Source organism: Emiliania huxleyi (genome assembly GCF_000372725.1).
Source record: "Emiliania huxleyi CCMP1516 unplaced genomic scaffold EMIHUscaffold_28, whole genome shotgun sequence".
Classification (NCBI taxonomy): domain Eukaryota; phylum Haptophyta; order Isochrysidales; family Noelaerhabdaceae; genus Emiliania; species Emiliania huxleyi.
The window spans coordinates 373867-389672 of NW_005199926.1; the positions used below are offsets into that span (position 1 = coordinate 373867).

Genomic DNA, 15806 nt, shown 5'->3' on the forward strand with positions numbered 1-15806 from the left:
CTGCGGCATGCCCATGCCGTGCTGCGAATAGCCGTAGCCGTAGCTCATCTGCGCGTGCTGCGGGTAGCCTGCAGCGCGCGGGCTGGCGCAGCTTGGCGACAGGCTCGCGGGGGGACACGCAGGCGCGCGGCACGGCGCGGCAGGGGGAGGGCGGGCCGGTGGGGAGGGCGGGCCGGTGTCGCCTGCGTGGTACCCGCTGGTCCCCATCTGCCCGTACATCTGACCGTACGCCGCACCGTACTGCATCTGGTTGTGCATGGACATATACTGCGCCGTCGGGCCGTAGGTGTAGCCCCCGTGCTGCATCGCATAGCCGCCCATCCCATAGCGACCGGCCATGCCGCCGCCGCCGCCGCCGCCGCCGCCGCCGCTCCGCCGGTCGCCGCCGCTGCGCCGCCGCTCATTCGGCTGCCGCCCGCGGCTCTCGCGGCCGCGCGATCCGGGCGCATCGGCCCAGCGGACGACGAGCGGCTCCGACGCATCCGGGAGCGTCACATTGCCATGGATCGCGTCGATCGCCCGCTGCGCCGTCTCCTGCGTCGCAAAGCGCACAAATGCGCAGGCCATCCCGGACCGCGACCCTCCGCGCATGATGAAGATCTCGTCGACGGTGCCGTGCTTTTCGAAGATCTGCGCCGGGGAGGGTGCGGTTTGACTCGGGCCGCAGGTGGCGACGAGGCAGTTTGGTTCGCGCACCGCGCGCAGGGCCTCCTCATCGCTCGTCGGCGGGCAACCACCTGCGCAGGAGCGCCAGCGCAGTGGGAGTGTGGCCGTCGCTTCCGGCCACCGGTGAAGGGCGGAGCGACGTGCTCCCGAGAGGCGGTGTGGTTGTGCACACACGCGCGCGCACCGACGAATAGCTTGTTCTCCAGGTTTGGGACCGTGCCTGCAGCCATCTTGCTCTCGTCGCTTTGTCGCCGCCCCAGCGGCGCCCCCCTGCGGCACAGGGCACGCCGCGCGGCGCCCTCAGCAGGCAGCGAGCGGCCAGGCGGGTTTCCGACTGGCAGAGGTGGCTGGGGCTTGGGGATAGAAGGGGGGAGGGCGTCCGGCGGCCCTGCTGCCGCAGCGTGCCTCTACCTGCTTCCTGCCTCTAATGAAGCCCCGATGCAGAAAGAATTCTCGCGTGAGTGCGGTTTGCTGCTGGGGGGTCAGACACCCCCCCCCCCCCTAGCAGCAGGGACTGAGCCCTGGCCTCGACACCTCGACACCAAACCTCGACACCGACTCGACACCTCGACACCCCATGCCAACTCGACCAACTCGACACCCCTCGACACCCCTCGACACCCCTCGACACCCCTCGACACCATCTAGGCTGGGACCATGCTCGTCCGTGTCAAGGTGCCAAACTCGACACCTCGACACCGCTCGACACCGCTCGACACCGCTCGACACCGCTCGACACCGCTCGACACCGCTCGACACCGCTCGACACCACCTCGTCACCTCTGATGATCCTAACACAGCAGAGACGTAGAGAAGACCCATTTGGAGTCACAGAGTGAGAAAATCAGGGTTCCAGCAGCAATCAAACTTGGCTGGCAGTACTTTCATCCCTCAGTTGCAGCCTCTTAAGTTCTGCCAAGAGCGCTGTGGTCAGTTGCGCTTTGTGCGCCGGCGACGCTGCAGCGGCGACAACGCTGCAGCGGCGACGCTGCTGCATGGGGTGTGCTGTAGCCTTAGGTGCTGCGCCTGCACAGCACCTTGTGCAGTGGCAATGACTCCTGGCACTAGTGAGCTTGATGTCCTCAAATGTCCACACAGAGTATACTGGTTGTGCTCACACACAGGTTGTGCTACATCAACAGGGGTGCAACTTTGAGAGGCTGCAACTAAGGGATTTGGCCTTTGCAGCTGCGGCCCAAGTTTTGTTATGGGCTGCAACTGCATCCTGCCACCTTGGATACCTCGACACCTTAGACGCTAAACACCTTGACAACACTCGACACCCGCTCGACACGCTCGACACCCTCGACACCCTCGAGGCCTCGACACCCTCGACACCACTCCTCGACACCTCGACACGGACAAGCATGGTCCCAGCCTAGACAGGCCTCGACAGGCCTCGACAGGCCTCGACAGGCCTCGACAGGCCTCGACACCTCTATCCCTCGACAGCAGCTCGACACCCTCGACACCGGGCCTCGACACCTCGACACCAGGGCTCAGAGCAGGGATGGCTTTAGATGTGCAGGGGGGGGTACCGAGCAGTGTGCGGCCGCTCCGGGCAAGACGAGGACCCGCGACGACAGATCCGGATCGAGCGGGGGGCCGAACCCCGTGAAGCCCGCACCGGCGAACGCGCGCAGGTCCCCATGTCCGCGGGTCTCCTGCGGCGGCGGGTTCCGCCACTGCGGGTGGGCCTGCGGCGGCGGCTGCGGCGGCAGCGGCGTCCACGCCGCCGGCGGCGGCTGCATCGTCATCGACGGCATCGGCGGCATCGTCTGTGGCTGCCCCCACGGGTGCTGCTCCCACTGCTGCGGCTGCTGCATCCCCCGCGGCGGCGGCGGCGGCGGCTGCAGCAGTGGCATCTGCTGCTGCTGCGGCGGCGCCTGCCCCTGCTGCATCCACGCCCGCGGCGGCGGCAGCCTCTGCGCCTGCCCCTGCGTCCACGTCTGCTGCGGTGGCGGCGGCATCTGCGACTGCGAGCGCCCGCCCCCTCCGTCCCCCTGCGATCGGCGGAACCGCCAGGCGCCCTATCCATCCTACGTTCTTCTCTCGCTCCTCTGCCCGTGCCTTGGTCTTGTCGTTGTTTCGCACCCATGTCTGTATGGCAATCGAAGCTGCCTTCCCCACTACCTGTAGTTCACTCGTCACCTCTCCGGCGAGCTCCTCTCTCTTCCTTTCGGGCAGGGAGTCTGTCTGTCAGTGCTGGCAGCGTGCAGGCAATCACGGGCGCTATTTTGTCGTACTCCTCTTCGGCGAGCGCTCCAAATCTAGACCCCATTGCCTTTAAGGAGGCTGCCCTCGCGCGTTTCAAGGAATGTCGCCGTGTCTTTTGATTCAGGCGCCTCCCGTTCGACTCTTGCTGTCGCCCTCTCCGTGTGTTTGTCAAGCTTCCGCATGAAGTGACGCGCCTCTTCCTTATTTCCAGCGCAGCTGCCACTCAGCACGTGCGCCAACGACGCCTGTGGCGGCTCACTGTCTTCTTGTGTCCAGTCGTCCCAGTCTCTCCGTTCTCCGATTCTCCTCCTTGCCTCGTGCGCCTCTTTTGCGGCCTCATCCCTAGCTGCCTTGCACGCTCTGCATCCCCAGAACACACTTCTCGTGGCGGGGCCCCTCATTCCCCGTTTCCTTTCCCCCTCTAGAATACGCCTGTGGTGTGCCCCGTGTGGCACCCCGACCTGTTGTCTCGCCCTGGCTCCCAAGATCGTTTTGGTCGTCACATTGTGACCTCCGGCGTCGTCAAATGTCGCCCGCCTATCCTTCCCCCCATTCTCATCTGGCAATCTCATCTTATTGTCCCATGGGTGTTTGAGGCTGGCTACGGCCACTTCGCTCCACACACCACAGCCGTCCCGCCATCCCTGCCGTGTGCGATCCCGGCCTCACCGTCTTTCGAAGTTGTTCGCACACCCACTCGTGTGCGCTCTGGCGCATGTGCCCGTATGTCCGTCGGTCCACTATCTCCCTCTTCTCCGGGTCCTCTGCCGCCTCCCTTCTCACTGTGTACATGCACGGCCGAGTTCGCACCGCGTCCCGAACCACCTTCGAGGCGTCCTCTCCGTGTCGTCCTTTCCGAGGTATGCTGTCGCCACTGCATCGGCGTATGCGTTGCAGGCTATTCCCACGTGCGATGGCACCCACACGAAGACCACCGCCTCTAGCTGCGATCTATAGTAAGCAATCGCCTCCAGGAGACCTCCTCTCTCCCAGTCCCTCAGACCTTCTGGCATCCCTTTGCGGTGCGCATTCTCAATCTGCTGCAGCGCGGGTTTGCAGTCCAGCTTGATGAAGATCTCGTCGACGGTGCCGTGCTTTTCGAAGATCTGCGCCGGGGAGGGTGCGGTTTGACTCGGGCCGCAGGTGGCGACGAGGCAGTTTGGTTCGCGCACCGCGCGCAGGGCCTCCTCATCGCTCGTCGGCGGGCAACCACCTGCGCAGGAGCGCCAGCGCAGTGGGAGTGTGGCCGTCGCTTCCGGCCACCGGTGAAGGGCGGAGCGACGTGCTCCCGAGAGGCGGTGTGGTTGTGCACACACGCGCGCGCACCGACGAATAGCTTGTTCTCCAGGTTTGGGACCGTGCCTGCAGCCATCTTGCTCTCGTCGCTTTGTCGCCGCCCCAGCGGCGCCCCCCTGCGGCACAGGGCACGCCGCGCGGCGCCCTCAGCAGGCAGCGAGCGGCCAGGCGGGTTTCCGACTGGCAGAGGTGGCTGGGGCTTGGGGATAGAAGGGGGGAGGGCGTCCGGCGGCCCTGCTGCCGCAGCGTGCCTCTACCTGCTTCCTGCCTCTAATGAAGCCCCGATGCAGAAAGAATTCTCGCGCCCCGGCTAGCGTCCACAATCCAAACTCCCCCGTTTGGATAGACTGCCTTCTTTCTTTTCTTTCTTTGAGACGGGGGGAGAGCTGAGAGACGGCAAGGGAGAGAAGAGTCAAGAGAGGGGACGAGCCCTGAAATGAACGTGAAAGTAGCGCAGACATGGCCGATCTTTGTACAGACAGCTGTAAGTAAGTAAACACAACCGCCTCGAGCGTACCGCTCAAGCACGAGCCGAGGGGGGAGGGGGCGGCGGCGGCGAAGAGGCGGGAGCTGGGTCCAGTGCGCGGCTCTGCTGCTGGGGGGGTCGGGACCCCCCCCCACACACACACACACAGCAGCAGCGCTTCTGCTGCTGGAGGGGTCGGGTCAGACCCCCCCCCCCCCCTAGCAGCAGGGATGGCTTTAGATGTGCAGGGGGGGTACCGAGCAGTGTGCGGCCGCTCCGGGCATGAGATGTGGGGCGGAAAGCTGCCGAAAGATGTGGGAGACTATACGCGGGCCCTTCCTGCTTCCTGCTTCTAATAGCCTCACACTAGTTTTTTCGCCTTCCTATCTGTCTATCTACACAGGCCGTCCCAACCTCGCCCAATGTCCGTTTTCTTTCTTTTACCAGTTGGAACGAAAGCTTTTTGGCTTGCAGGTTTCTTTTCTGGACTCTCCCCCCCCCCCCTCCTTCCTCGTCCCTGTCCGCACTTTTACCTCCGTGAATAAATAAATAAATAGAGCAGTCATCTCCCGTAGAGATGGGGAAAAGAGGTACAGTGCGCACCCCGCCCCGCTCACAGGGCGTGCATTCCTCTATGCGTTTCTTTTCCTGGCACGCTCCTTGCTCTCGAATTTCCACAGGCATGCGTGCCACATCTCTCCTCGCTGTGTCCCTCCTGGCTTCCTCCGCGGTGGCCGGGAAGGAGGATCCGCTGGCGCCGCTGCCCGTGCGCGTGGCGGGGCAGCACGAAGAGGAGGGCCAGCTCGACGCAGCGCTCTCGTCGATCCAAGCAGCGTTTGACGTCGCAAAGGACAGCGTGGTGGACTATTTGGAGGACGTCAGCTGGAACAAGGCGGTTGAGGGCATCAAGACGGCCCTCGCGCTGGCCCACGGCAAGGCGGAGGAGCACTTCGGCGGCTCCGAGGGCCCGCTCGCTGAGGTGTGCCCCTCCCTGTCACGCACCCGAGAAATGCTCTGGTCTCGTGCCTGCTGAGAGGCGAGAGGGGGATGCGAATAGGAGTCGAGGCGCTAACCCCGCACGCCGCCCCCCCCTCCCGCCGCCTAGTACTACGCCAGAGTGAACTGGACGTACATCGAGGACGAGGCTGACAAGGCGCTGAGCCTCGCTCTCGACTGCAAGGAGGTGGCTGCGGTGATGGCTGCGGAGAAGGGCGAGGAGGGGGTCCACCTGACAAAGAGGCAGATCAAGTTCATCGCAACCAACTTCATCCACGCGTACAAGTCGGTCAACTTTACGGCCATCGAGGAGTTCTTGCAGAAGGCAATCGAGCTGAGCACGGCCAAGGTGCGGCCATGAACCCATCTCGACCGCACCGCAGCCGAAGCCCGCCCCACCGCCGCCATCGTCCCCGCCCTCGCCGCCGCCGCCCTCACGCCCGCCGCCGCCAGCGGCGGCCTGACTGACACCCTCCGCCGCCTCACGCGGGCGTGTCTAGGATTGTCTTGATGTCTGGAGACGTCTGGTAGGTGCGTGTGGCGCAGGATAAGACCGGCGAGGCGCTCAGCGCCGCGGGGGGCGCCGCCGCTGACATGCAGGGCAAAGCCGCCTTCGCCTTTGGTGACGCGGACACGGACGGACAGATCAACTTGCTCGACGCCTCCGCGCTTGCTGCCGCGTCCGCAGCGCGGAGCGCTTCTGCGTCGCACGGCGCTTCCACCGCCGTTGCCGCTGTCGGCTTGGGGGCGCTGGTCCTCGCCATCGTCGCTGTACGCCGCGCGCGAGCGACGGTCGCTTACGCGATGGCGAAGGCGGAGGGCGGTGAGCCGGCGCAGTCCATGATTTGAAGCATTAGACAGGCGGTCTGGAGGATGGCACGTCAGGGGGGGCACTGCCTCCGTCTCGGATCCCACCGTGTCGCCGGCGCACCGGCGCGCAGAGAAACCAGAGAGCAGAGTGGAAGAGAAGAGTGAGAGAGAGCCCCTCGCTTCCGCGGGGTCTCCCCGGTGCCCGCGGAGTTTGCGTTTAGTTTTTTCTCGGCCCGGAGAGTGACTCGGCGCGTAACAGTGATGCATATTACGTTATTACCCCCACATCGCACACCGACGAAGCACTACACACGCTCGGCCACGCATTAGCAGACAGTAGGATTACCCGCCATGTGCCGCCGTGCCATGGGGGTGGTGCATATGGCACGGCCACGGGCTCACAGAAGCTGTGACCGCTGAAGCTGTATGACGCATTGCGCACTTTGCGTCGCATGTGTGTGCCGTGTGCGAGCCTGGAGGCCTCCTTTCCTCGAGGCGGGAGGCGGGAGGGAGAGGGGGGGGGGGGGTTGGAGGCCCGGCCGGTTGCACAATGTGTCGACACCGCCATTCAAAACTCGAAATCGTCGTCCATCTCAGCAAAGCCGCCGCCGCTGCCCGGCTTCTTCACATGGGGGAGCTGCGTGAAGATCAGCCGCCCCTGCACCGTCCACCCCTCGGGCACGCCGTCGCTCCACCGAATGTGCACTCGGCCCGCGGCGTCGGACAGCGCGTAAAACTGGCGCGGGTCGAGCAGACCTGGCGAGGTGCCGCGGGCCGGGTGGGGTGGGAAGGGGTGTGTGGGGGGGGGGGGGGCTGGCGCGCTGTGGGGGAAGCTACTGGCCGGGTTGGGGCGCGTGCCTGGGTTGGCGACCGCCTCGTCGGACCGGTCGATCAGCGCGAGGCACTCGTGCCTAAAAGAAAGAAAGAAAACTCGTGCCTAGTGTGTCGCAGAGACGAGCTGGAGGGAGTTGAGGACAGCACAGGACCATAGCTGGAGGCAGTGAGGTGCGGCAGTGAGGACGCGTCTCTACACCGCCTGCCGTCTCTATCCCCCCGTTCTACGGGTATGGCCCTAAGACGGCACATGAAGCAGCAGTGCGGCCTCCAAAGCGAATCTCTGCAGCATCTATGCGCTCGTGCGATGCTCCGTCTGCAAACTCAACACCGAGTGAGGTGCCGTCGCAAACGACGGCGACGGTGTCGGGGTGCTCCGCGACAAGCTCGTTGCCAGGGAGGGCGACGAAGCCAGTCGGGACGCCTGCGGAGGCACGCGAGTGCGAGCTGTCAGGGCGGGATCCTCTCTGCGTTTTGGCGTGGAGGGACAGCCGGCGCCGTGATGCGAGGCGGGGAGGGAGGTATGATGGGCTGAGGGCCGAGCAGGGAGAGGCGGGGAGGGAGGTATGATGGGCTGAGGGCCGAGCAGCGCGCCATCGGCAAGAAGTCGGTGGTAATTCCACCCGCCGGCGGGGGCGAAGGGCAGCGGCTGTGGCGCGCGAAGCTCGGCGGCGGTGAGACCTGGGTAGAGCCCGGCAATCGCCATGAGCATCGGCCCAGGGCCCATCGCTACCTGCCACGCAAATGGTTGCTCAGTGGTGTGCGGGCGGCGCCGCGCGCGGTGCTGGGGCGGCGGAGATGGCGTGGCAGCGACAGGGAAGCGGACCGTGTCCAGCGGCATGAAGCGGTTGCCAGTGCCGTGCCCACCCTCCGGCCGCCAGTTGTCGACCTCGCCGACGATGTCGGCGGCCCCAACGACCATAACAGCGCCGGCGTTGCGGCTGAGACCGCGGACCACGGCCGTCCCCAAACGCGCGCGCGCGTTGAGCGAGACAGAGATGGCCACGAACAGGCTCAGCATGACGGGAAAGAACCGGTCCGGAAAGAACTGGAAAGAGCTGGTCCGCGCCAGCGGGGCGAGCTCGTGAGTGTCCGTCGTGCAAAAGAGAAACGGTCTTTCCAGCGAGCTCGTGCGGCCAAAAAGAGTACCCTCCCTCGGTATTTATACCGGTAGGGAGGCGTGTGCCGAATACAAAGTGGAGTCCCGCCTCCGCCCCGCAATAAGCGCAGATGTCCTCTTCAGCCTGCTGAGAGCTTCCTGGCCCGCGCGCGCGCTCCGCCTGGCGCGCGGAGCGACTCGGTGGACGTCCGAGCCCGCCGCCCCTCGCCACTGCAGCCTGCTGGCCCATGCAGCGCGACACCGCCGGCGCTGCGCCTGCTTCCTTGCGCGCCGCTGGACGTCGGCCAAAAAGACCGCTGCCCTCTGGGGACCCGACTCCGCGAAGATCGCGCGCGCGTCGTGAATGCGGCGCGCGCGCGATCTCCGTTCCCGGGCACGCCGGTCGCAGTGACATGGGATCCCAGGCTCAAAACAGCACGCTCAACAGCGAGAGCGCCGCCGCTGCTCCTCCTCCCGCCGCCGGTCCGCTCACCGAGACAAACTCGGTGCCGCCGTTCTCGCCGCCGCCGCCGCCGCCGCCGCCTCGACCCTCGCCTCCGTCATCGCCGCCCTCCATCTCGCGGCGGCGTCCCTCTGATGGCGCGGGCGCCTCGCTCGCCGGCGCGCCTCGCCGCTGCCCCCCTCTCGCCGCCGCTCCCTCGTGGCCGCCGCCTCCCCTGTCAATCCCGCCGTCCGCACCACCGCTGCCACCGCCTGGCGCTTGGCGGCGGCCGCCACCGCCTTCCCCTTTGCCGTTGAGCGGTGCTTGGGCCTTGGCGAGCCTTTCCGCACCGTCCCGGCCGCGGTGCGCACAGCCTGTGCACACTCTCGCCTTCTCTGTACTCTGATTGCGCCGCGGGCGCCGCCACGCATGCAGTTGGGTGCTTGGGTCAGCGGCGTGAGCCGAGAGGTGGCCCACCGCTGACAGCGCTCAGCGCGCGCGGGGGGGGGGGGGGGGCACCCCTGGTCCCCTCGCCGCCCAGACACACGCGCGGGACGCGCCCCGGCAGCAGCTCCTGCCTCCTCTCCGCTCTCGCGCCACCCCGCGCGCGGGGGCGTGACGTCTGTAGCGAGGCGACGGTGGGACGGTGTCCGACCCGTTCTGGGGTTTTCATATAATGCGGCTCTACTCGTATCGACCAATAAAATACCGGGGGAGGCCTGCGCAGCCTCTAACTATTTTGAGTTATGTAGCTCTTACGTACATTCCCGGAGGAGGACTGCTGACGGGGTTTGCGATTTTCGCCTGGCGTCCCCGACATGGGCACGGGGACTTTGTCCTTTCTCCCTTTTTTTCAGGGGTCACTCCCGCGCGACCTCGGGAACTAGCCGGGGCAGTCGGAGAAGGGGCAACTCCGTGCACTGACGGTCGGCCGTCAGAAAACACGCCTCCGTGGCTCGGGTTACACCAATCCTCGCTACCCAACGCGGCCAAAGGATATCCACCTCGAGAACCTCGAGAACCTCGAGAGTCTCAAAAAAAAGCGTATTTCAAGGATCCTTTCGGAAGTTTACTTCTAGAAAGAAAGCCTCGCCTGTCAGGTGTGTATTCTTTTTGCTTGGGGCGGCCAGCATGCCGGGGTAGGTAGGGTAGGTCTGGGCGCTCCCGTCGGGTTTTTTCCTCTCTTCACGCAGGTGTAGTTTATTTTTGCTTGGGGCGGCCAGCATGCTGAAATTCTGGAAAAACCTGACCGGCCCCTGCGGTGCCCCTACCTACCTACCTACCTACCTACCCTACTTATGGGAAACTAAAAAAGAAATCACGGGCCGGGTGAAGGTGGGGTACTATACCAACTACAGTGATGGCTGGCGGTACTCTCCTGCAATCACAGTCCTTCCTGTGACATGGCAGGCCACTATCAAGCCCTACAAGCACCAGATCACCCACTTGGGGAGGGTTGACGTCGTGATTTTCGCCGAAAATTTCTTTTTTTTGCTGTGAAAATTCCGGCGTGAAGAGAGGAAAAAACCCGACGGGAGCGCCCAGACCTACCCTACCTACCCCGGCATGCTGTCCGCCCCAAGCAAAAAGAATACACACCTGCGCCTGTCAAAAAACGGGTGGTAGTCCACACTAACCTCCCATGGGCACGGCCCATGGGCAAGCGGGGTTAACGGGCGCGACGGGGAACTTTTCGGCCATGTCAGGACGTCCGATTCGGTTAAAACGTTTCCTGTAGCGTCGATAGAGGAGCTTGATGCAAGGTCTATGAGCCTAATGCACGTGCACATGTGCATGCACATGCACATGCACATGCACATGTCCCGCGCGGCGGCGAGGGGCGCCTCTCCTCACATGCCGTCCCTGTGCATAGGAGCACCAGCTCCGGCACGTCGCCGCCATCGTGTGTGGCGGCAACATCGACCTGGAGACGCTGTTCCTCCACGTCCGCACGGGCCCGTGAATGGACGATTCGCATATCTAGATGACGTCCGGTTCGCCGTCTCGGTCGCTGGCAGCACACAGAGTAGAAACTGGAGTCCTTCTAATTCTTTTTTCCACGTCGCGATCGTGCAGGGGGCTTGGCCTTGGGGGCGGCTGGCAGGGAGGGCGCGGGGACACATACACATGTCGTTGTTGTTGTCCATGCACAACAACATGTACATGTTTGTTGTTGTTGTTGTCCCCCCTAGCTACGACTACTCCTCGTCCGTCTCCTCGTCTCGTCCGTCACCACGGTCCAGCGTGCGCCGACGACGCGGCCGACAGGAATGGTGCCGAGAGGAAAGGCCGCCCGCTCTTGATAGGGGGGTTGAGAAATTCGAACCCAAAATGGGCCGCCACACCCTCCACGTGGATGCCGAGGCGAAGGTCAGCCACTATGTCTGTGACTACACTGGCATCCCAATGAAGGGGCCCGGCTGCTTCATGCCCTTCTGGAAGACGCCCACCTCTCGCATGACCAAGCGCGGCAACTACTGCTGCTGGGAGGCGGTGCTGCAGCACGCCCGCGCCACCGCCGACCGAGACATCCTGCCCAAGGTCGAGTCCTATGTGGCCGAGGAGACGCACCACATGATTGGGCCCTCACAGCCAGCGACATGCCTCACAGCCAGCGACCTCACACACCTGGGCGGCACGATCCTCATGGAGCACTGGCTCGACGGGCTGTGGACGCCCGCCAAGGACGTGCCGGCCATGCTGGTCAAGCAAGACGGCCGAGTGTTGCCCGTCACCGTCATGTGCATCGATGGCCGGTACAAGTTTCAGTACTGGATCAACACGGCCACCCGCGCACTCAAACGACGACAACCCGTGGACCGTTCACCCGTACGGCGTGTGCTACTGCACCATCGACGGCAAGGAGATGGCTGTGCACACAAGCCCGCACGCCCTAGCGCACGCCAAGGTGGTCAACCCAACTGCCACATCCCTGGCCGGCCACCACGTGTGTGGGGACGCCGTCTTTGCTCTTGATACGTCAGTATACTAATTACTATTCAACGCACAGAGCTGGTCTAGGCGAGAGCCCCTCTGCCGCCGCTTAATAAAGAGCCCAGACACGTGCCTGTAACATTTTGGGACGTCTACTGGTCTAGCATATACCTGCACGCGAAACTAACAAGTAATAATCTCTCTAAATGTAGTGCCGGCTGCCGCGTGCGCGTCGCGTGGAGCTGGAGGGGGAGGGGGGGAGGAAGAACTCCTAAGTGAGCGTAAATCACCCCTCCCTCCCTCCCTCCCTCCCTCCCTCCCTCCCCCCCCTCCCTCCCTCCCCCCCCTCCCTGCCAGCATCAGTCGCCCTGCCCTTCCTCGCCCTCCCCTTCCCACAGCCCCTTGCCCCCCGCCCTGCCACGGAGCGCTCCCGCCTCCACCGCGGGCGTGCGCGCGTCGTGTGCAGGTGAGTTCTCTCAAGGCGCAAGTCAGCCTCGAGCAGCGGCGCGTCAAGGAGGAATAAGGGGAGCACCATCTTATTCGCAGCAGGGCCACAAAGCCATCCACAAATTGATAGCGGCCATGGGGCACACGGGCCCCACGCAGTTGCAACAGCGGAGGAAGCCCAAGCGGGGGGCGCCATCGAACTCGATCGAGCTCACAACATCATCGCCCTCCATCCTGTACACCACCGAAAAGTCATCGACGTCAACCTCCTTGCAGGAAGTCGAGCTCGAGGTGCTGATCAGCTGCGCATCGACGTCAGCCTCCTTGATCGTCAGCTGCCCATCGCCATCTTTGTCGCTCGTGACGAATTCCTCCTTGCTGATGATGCCGTTCTTGTCCAAATCGATGACGTTGTTGACCGTCTGGTATACCCCGCCGAGGAGCTGAGCTTCGCACGCCAAAAAGGCGTCAGATGTCGCAAAACATATCACACTAGGCGATGCTGCCACAATGAGCAGGATGTACATCACACCAGCCTTCATGGGCGTGTGGGGTGATCGGGATCGGGGCTGCGGGCTACTGCGAGGAGCTGGTCGATCAGGTTTATCCGAGACACGGCATCTCCCGGTGGTTTCCAGGAACCGAGAAGGCGCTCCGGCGTGCAAGGGCCTGAGATCGCAACCCCGTATCGCGTCTGGTCTGACGCGCGCGGCCGTCGACCGGCAAGTGTGTGTATTTTGTGTGTTTGTGTGTTTGTGTGCGGACCGGCAAGCACACGCCTCAACTCGGTCACACTGTTCCGAGGGCAAGGGAGAGGGGCAATTCTATCGCGGTCTCGGGAACCGTACCCATACTACTCAAAAGTACAATATACTACCACAAAGCACCACTAGCGATTTCGCGCGGAGGGCGTAGTGAAGCGCTGGGGCGCTCACTGTGTGTTATTCGGGTGGGGATCCATCAGTGGTAACCGGCTTTAGTCACAGATCCAAGCTCAGACGCCACACCAACACCACAAACACGCTCACTTCGCCGCTGCTGTAGAGGGCCCCCGGGGGCCCACACTACGTCGAAGTACGGACCCGATCTCGGCCCTCACGGGCTGCCACGCGCCCGCGCGCGGCGCGTGCAAGTGGGCTTCGACCGGCCTCGGCTGGGGGGGCGGGTTGTCCCGGCTGCGGACGCCTTCTGCAGCCCCGTAAGATGGGGACAGCACCCCAAAACTGCCCCTCGGCGGCATACAGCACTGCCAGCCAGCCTCTTCCTTCTCCTCAAGGGCTGTACTATAGGCCATATTGCGCCGCCTCCTACTGGCAGCCGGGCGGGCGCGCGCCGCGGGCGCCTCGGCGCGCGCACGGCTCGCAAAGTTCGAACGAGTACTGCCGCCTGGCCGCCTCAAGGCTGCCGGGCGGCAGTACTCGCCTCGCAAGGCGCGCACCGGCTGCTCTGGCTGCTGCGCCGGCGGCCGCTGCGCTGGCCGCTGCTGCGCCGGCTGGCGGGCGGTACCGGCCGCCGCCGGCCGCTGCACCCGCGCCTTCCCTCGCGGGCGCCGTCGCGCCGCGCGCGCCCAACTCTGCTGGTACACGGCACGCGTCGTCACACAGCCGCGGAGAACAGGCGGTGCTGTGCGCGAAGCGCGCGCGATCTCGTACTTTTAAGGCTGGATCCGGCCATTCCAAGGGTATACCTTTGAGAATCCCCAGCGTCCCTGCCTCCTAGTCACACTCTCAATATCTCGACTCTCCAACACGAAGTGCTGCGATCTGGGGAGGCCCATTTCTTTTTTCCTTTCTTTTTTGGGCCCCGTGGGCACCCTAGGTAGGTAGGTAGGGCGTTTTGGCGCGAGTCAGTCCCCAAGACCCCCTATCCGGGTAGGAGCCGGAACCCTGGGCACGGGACTTCGTGGTCGGCTCGCCGCTGAGCAGACTCGCAGGTCAGAGTGGCGGCCGGACAGTCGGTGCTGCTCAGCGGCGACAGACCAACGTGCACGCCGCCTTTGCGCGCCGCGTTGCGGAGCGAGGCCGTGTGCGTAGTCTCCGAGGGTTAGCCCCGCGTACCAGGTTTCCCTTAACTGCAAACGCCCCCTCTACTCGGAGCTAGTAATACGAGAATACTCTCTGAGGGTTGACCCGCTAGGTAGGTAGGTGACCCGCTTTGTTATGACCCCCCCCGATGAACACACCAGTGAGGGAGGGCGAGACGATCGAGGGGTCCCGTACCATGCGGAATCGACCCTATCCGGTGCTCAAGTGCTCAAGGTGACCCGCTATGAAAGTGGCGAGAATCTTATAACATGGCGAGAAAGAGAATTAACGTAGCTTCGAGAAAGCCCGTGTCCTCGATCTCGAGCCCCGCAAAGCCACGCGGATCGGCCACCTTCCTTCGCAGCGCCGCCGCGCCGGCGCGGCTCAGATGCGCATAACACGCCCGAAAGCTCCCGCATCGCACAAGCAGCCGCAGCATCGCCACCGTGCCGAGGCGAATCATCTGGTCCGAGTCGGGCGTGAGCGAGGTGCCGAACTCGTACTTCGCGTAGTACTCGCCCTTCTTCCGCCTGAACGTCACCTCCATCCGGCTCAGCGCCTCAAAATCGCCCTCCTTCCGCACTGCGCCCGCCTCGCCCTCCCCCGCGACCTCGTCCATGGTGATGAAGAGGTCGCCCATCTGCAGCGGCGGCAGCTCGTGCCAGGGGCTGTCGGCGTCCGCCAGGTCGTTCGCGTCATTCATCGCCATCCCGGGACGGCAGCCCGTGACCTTCGCCGTTCCCAAGTACGCACACACGACGTGAGCCACGTTTGCTTCAAACGGCTCCGCCAGCGACGCGTCCTGCAGCTGGTACTCGCCGACCTGGTACAGGTGCTGCTTCGCGCACGGGTGGGTCGTCGCCGCGCTCAGCTGCTCCACCGTCCGCTTGCTCGCCGCTGCGCTCGCCTGCGCGCTCGCCAGCCGCTGCTGGCGGGCGCTCTTCCCGCGCGCGGCGCTCTCGGCCGCCGCGGCTCGCCCCGCCGCCTTCCCTGCCTCCTCCGCCAGCATCTTCATCCCGCTGCCGCCGCCCTCGAACAAGGACATGACCTGGTCCCTCACCGACTTCCAGTACTGCCTCGCCTCCGACGTGCCGGCCGCTGGCATCGCAGGCCACAGCTCGCACCAGAGGTGGTTCTTCATGTGTTTGAGGGCGACCTCCACAGACTTCTCGCCGCGTCCGGTGCGCACCATCGCCTCCTCCCCTCGCGCGACACTCCCGACGGGAAGGTGCCAGCGGCTTGCCCTCAACGGCCGGACGCGCGTCGTCGCCAGCCACTGGCCGAAGCGGATCGTCCAGCGAATGGTGGGGTGCGTGCCGCGCGAGGTCCGCGACATGGCCACGTCCTTGCCCTTCTTCGCCTGCTGGGCGAGAAAGTCGCGCTGCCGGCGTCTCACGTACACCAGCTGCCGCGACAGGCTCGGCCCGTGCGGCCTCAGCAAAGGCTGATCGTCCGCCCGCATGGCCTCCTCCTGCCGCTCGTCGTCCATCCCGTCGAGCAGGTCGGCCAGTTCGCTATGCTGCACGGCCGTCGCGCGGCGATGCGCGCCCGCTCGCGTCCCCGCGGCGACCGCGT

The 15806-nt window shown here is 64.7% G+C and overlaps 2 protein-coding genes across 2 annotated transcripts; one reads left to right on the forward strand and one right to left on the reverse strand.

Annotated features, from left to right (window-relative positions):
- Positions 1–1091, reverse strand: EMIHUDRAFT_450630 (hypothetical protein; the record flags this gene model as incomplete). The annotated part of the gene is made up of 4 exons (XM_005776354.1): positions 851–1091; positions 697–737; positions 183–630; positions 1–68 (listed from the first exon to the last, which is right to left on the reverse strand). Coding segments are annotated over exons 1-4 (603 nt in total), but the record flags the coding sequence as incomplete, so codon positions are not given.
- Positions 1092–5312: 4221 nt separating this feature from the next.
- EMIHUDRAFT_435504 (hypothetical protein) lies at positions 5313–8361 on the forward strand. Its single transcript, XM_005776355.1, has 7 exons — positions 5313–5624; positions 5751–5990; positions 6173–7210; positions 7313–7355; positions 7585–7706; positions 7877–8018; positions 8112–8361. The coding sequence occupies exons 1-3, from the start codon at positions 5328–5330 to the stop codon at positions 6488–6490; spliced, it is 855 nt and encodes a 284-aa protein (XP_005776412.1). The 5' UTR covers positions 5313–5327; the 3' UTR covers positions 6491–7210; positions 7313–7355; positions 7585–7706; positions 7877–8018; positions 8112–8361.
- The last annotated feature ends 7445 nt before the right edge of the window (positions 8362–15806 follow it).

Bases quoted from the DNA above. Each gene is read 5' to 3' on its own strand.
- EMIHUDRAFT_435504 (XM_005776355.1), top strand. From the start codon at position 5,328: ATGCGTGCCACATCTCTCCTCGCTGTGTCCCTCCTGGCTTCCTCCGCG. The intron at 5,625-5,750 runs GTGTGCCCCTCC...CCCGCCGCCTAG, and splicing joins CCGAGGGCCCGCTCGCTGAG to TACTACGCCAGAGTGAACTG. The intron at 5,991-6,172 runs GTGCGGCCATGA...GACGTCTGGTAG, and splicing joins TCGAGCTGAGCACGGCCAAG to GTGCGTGTGGCGCAGGATAA.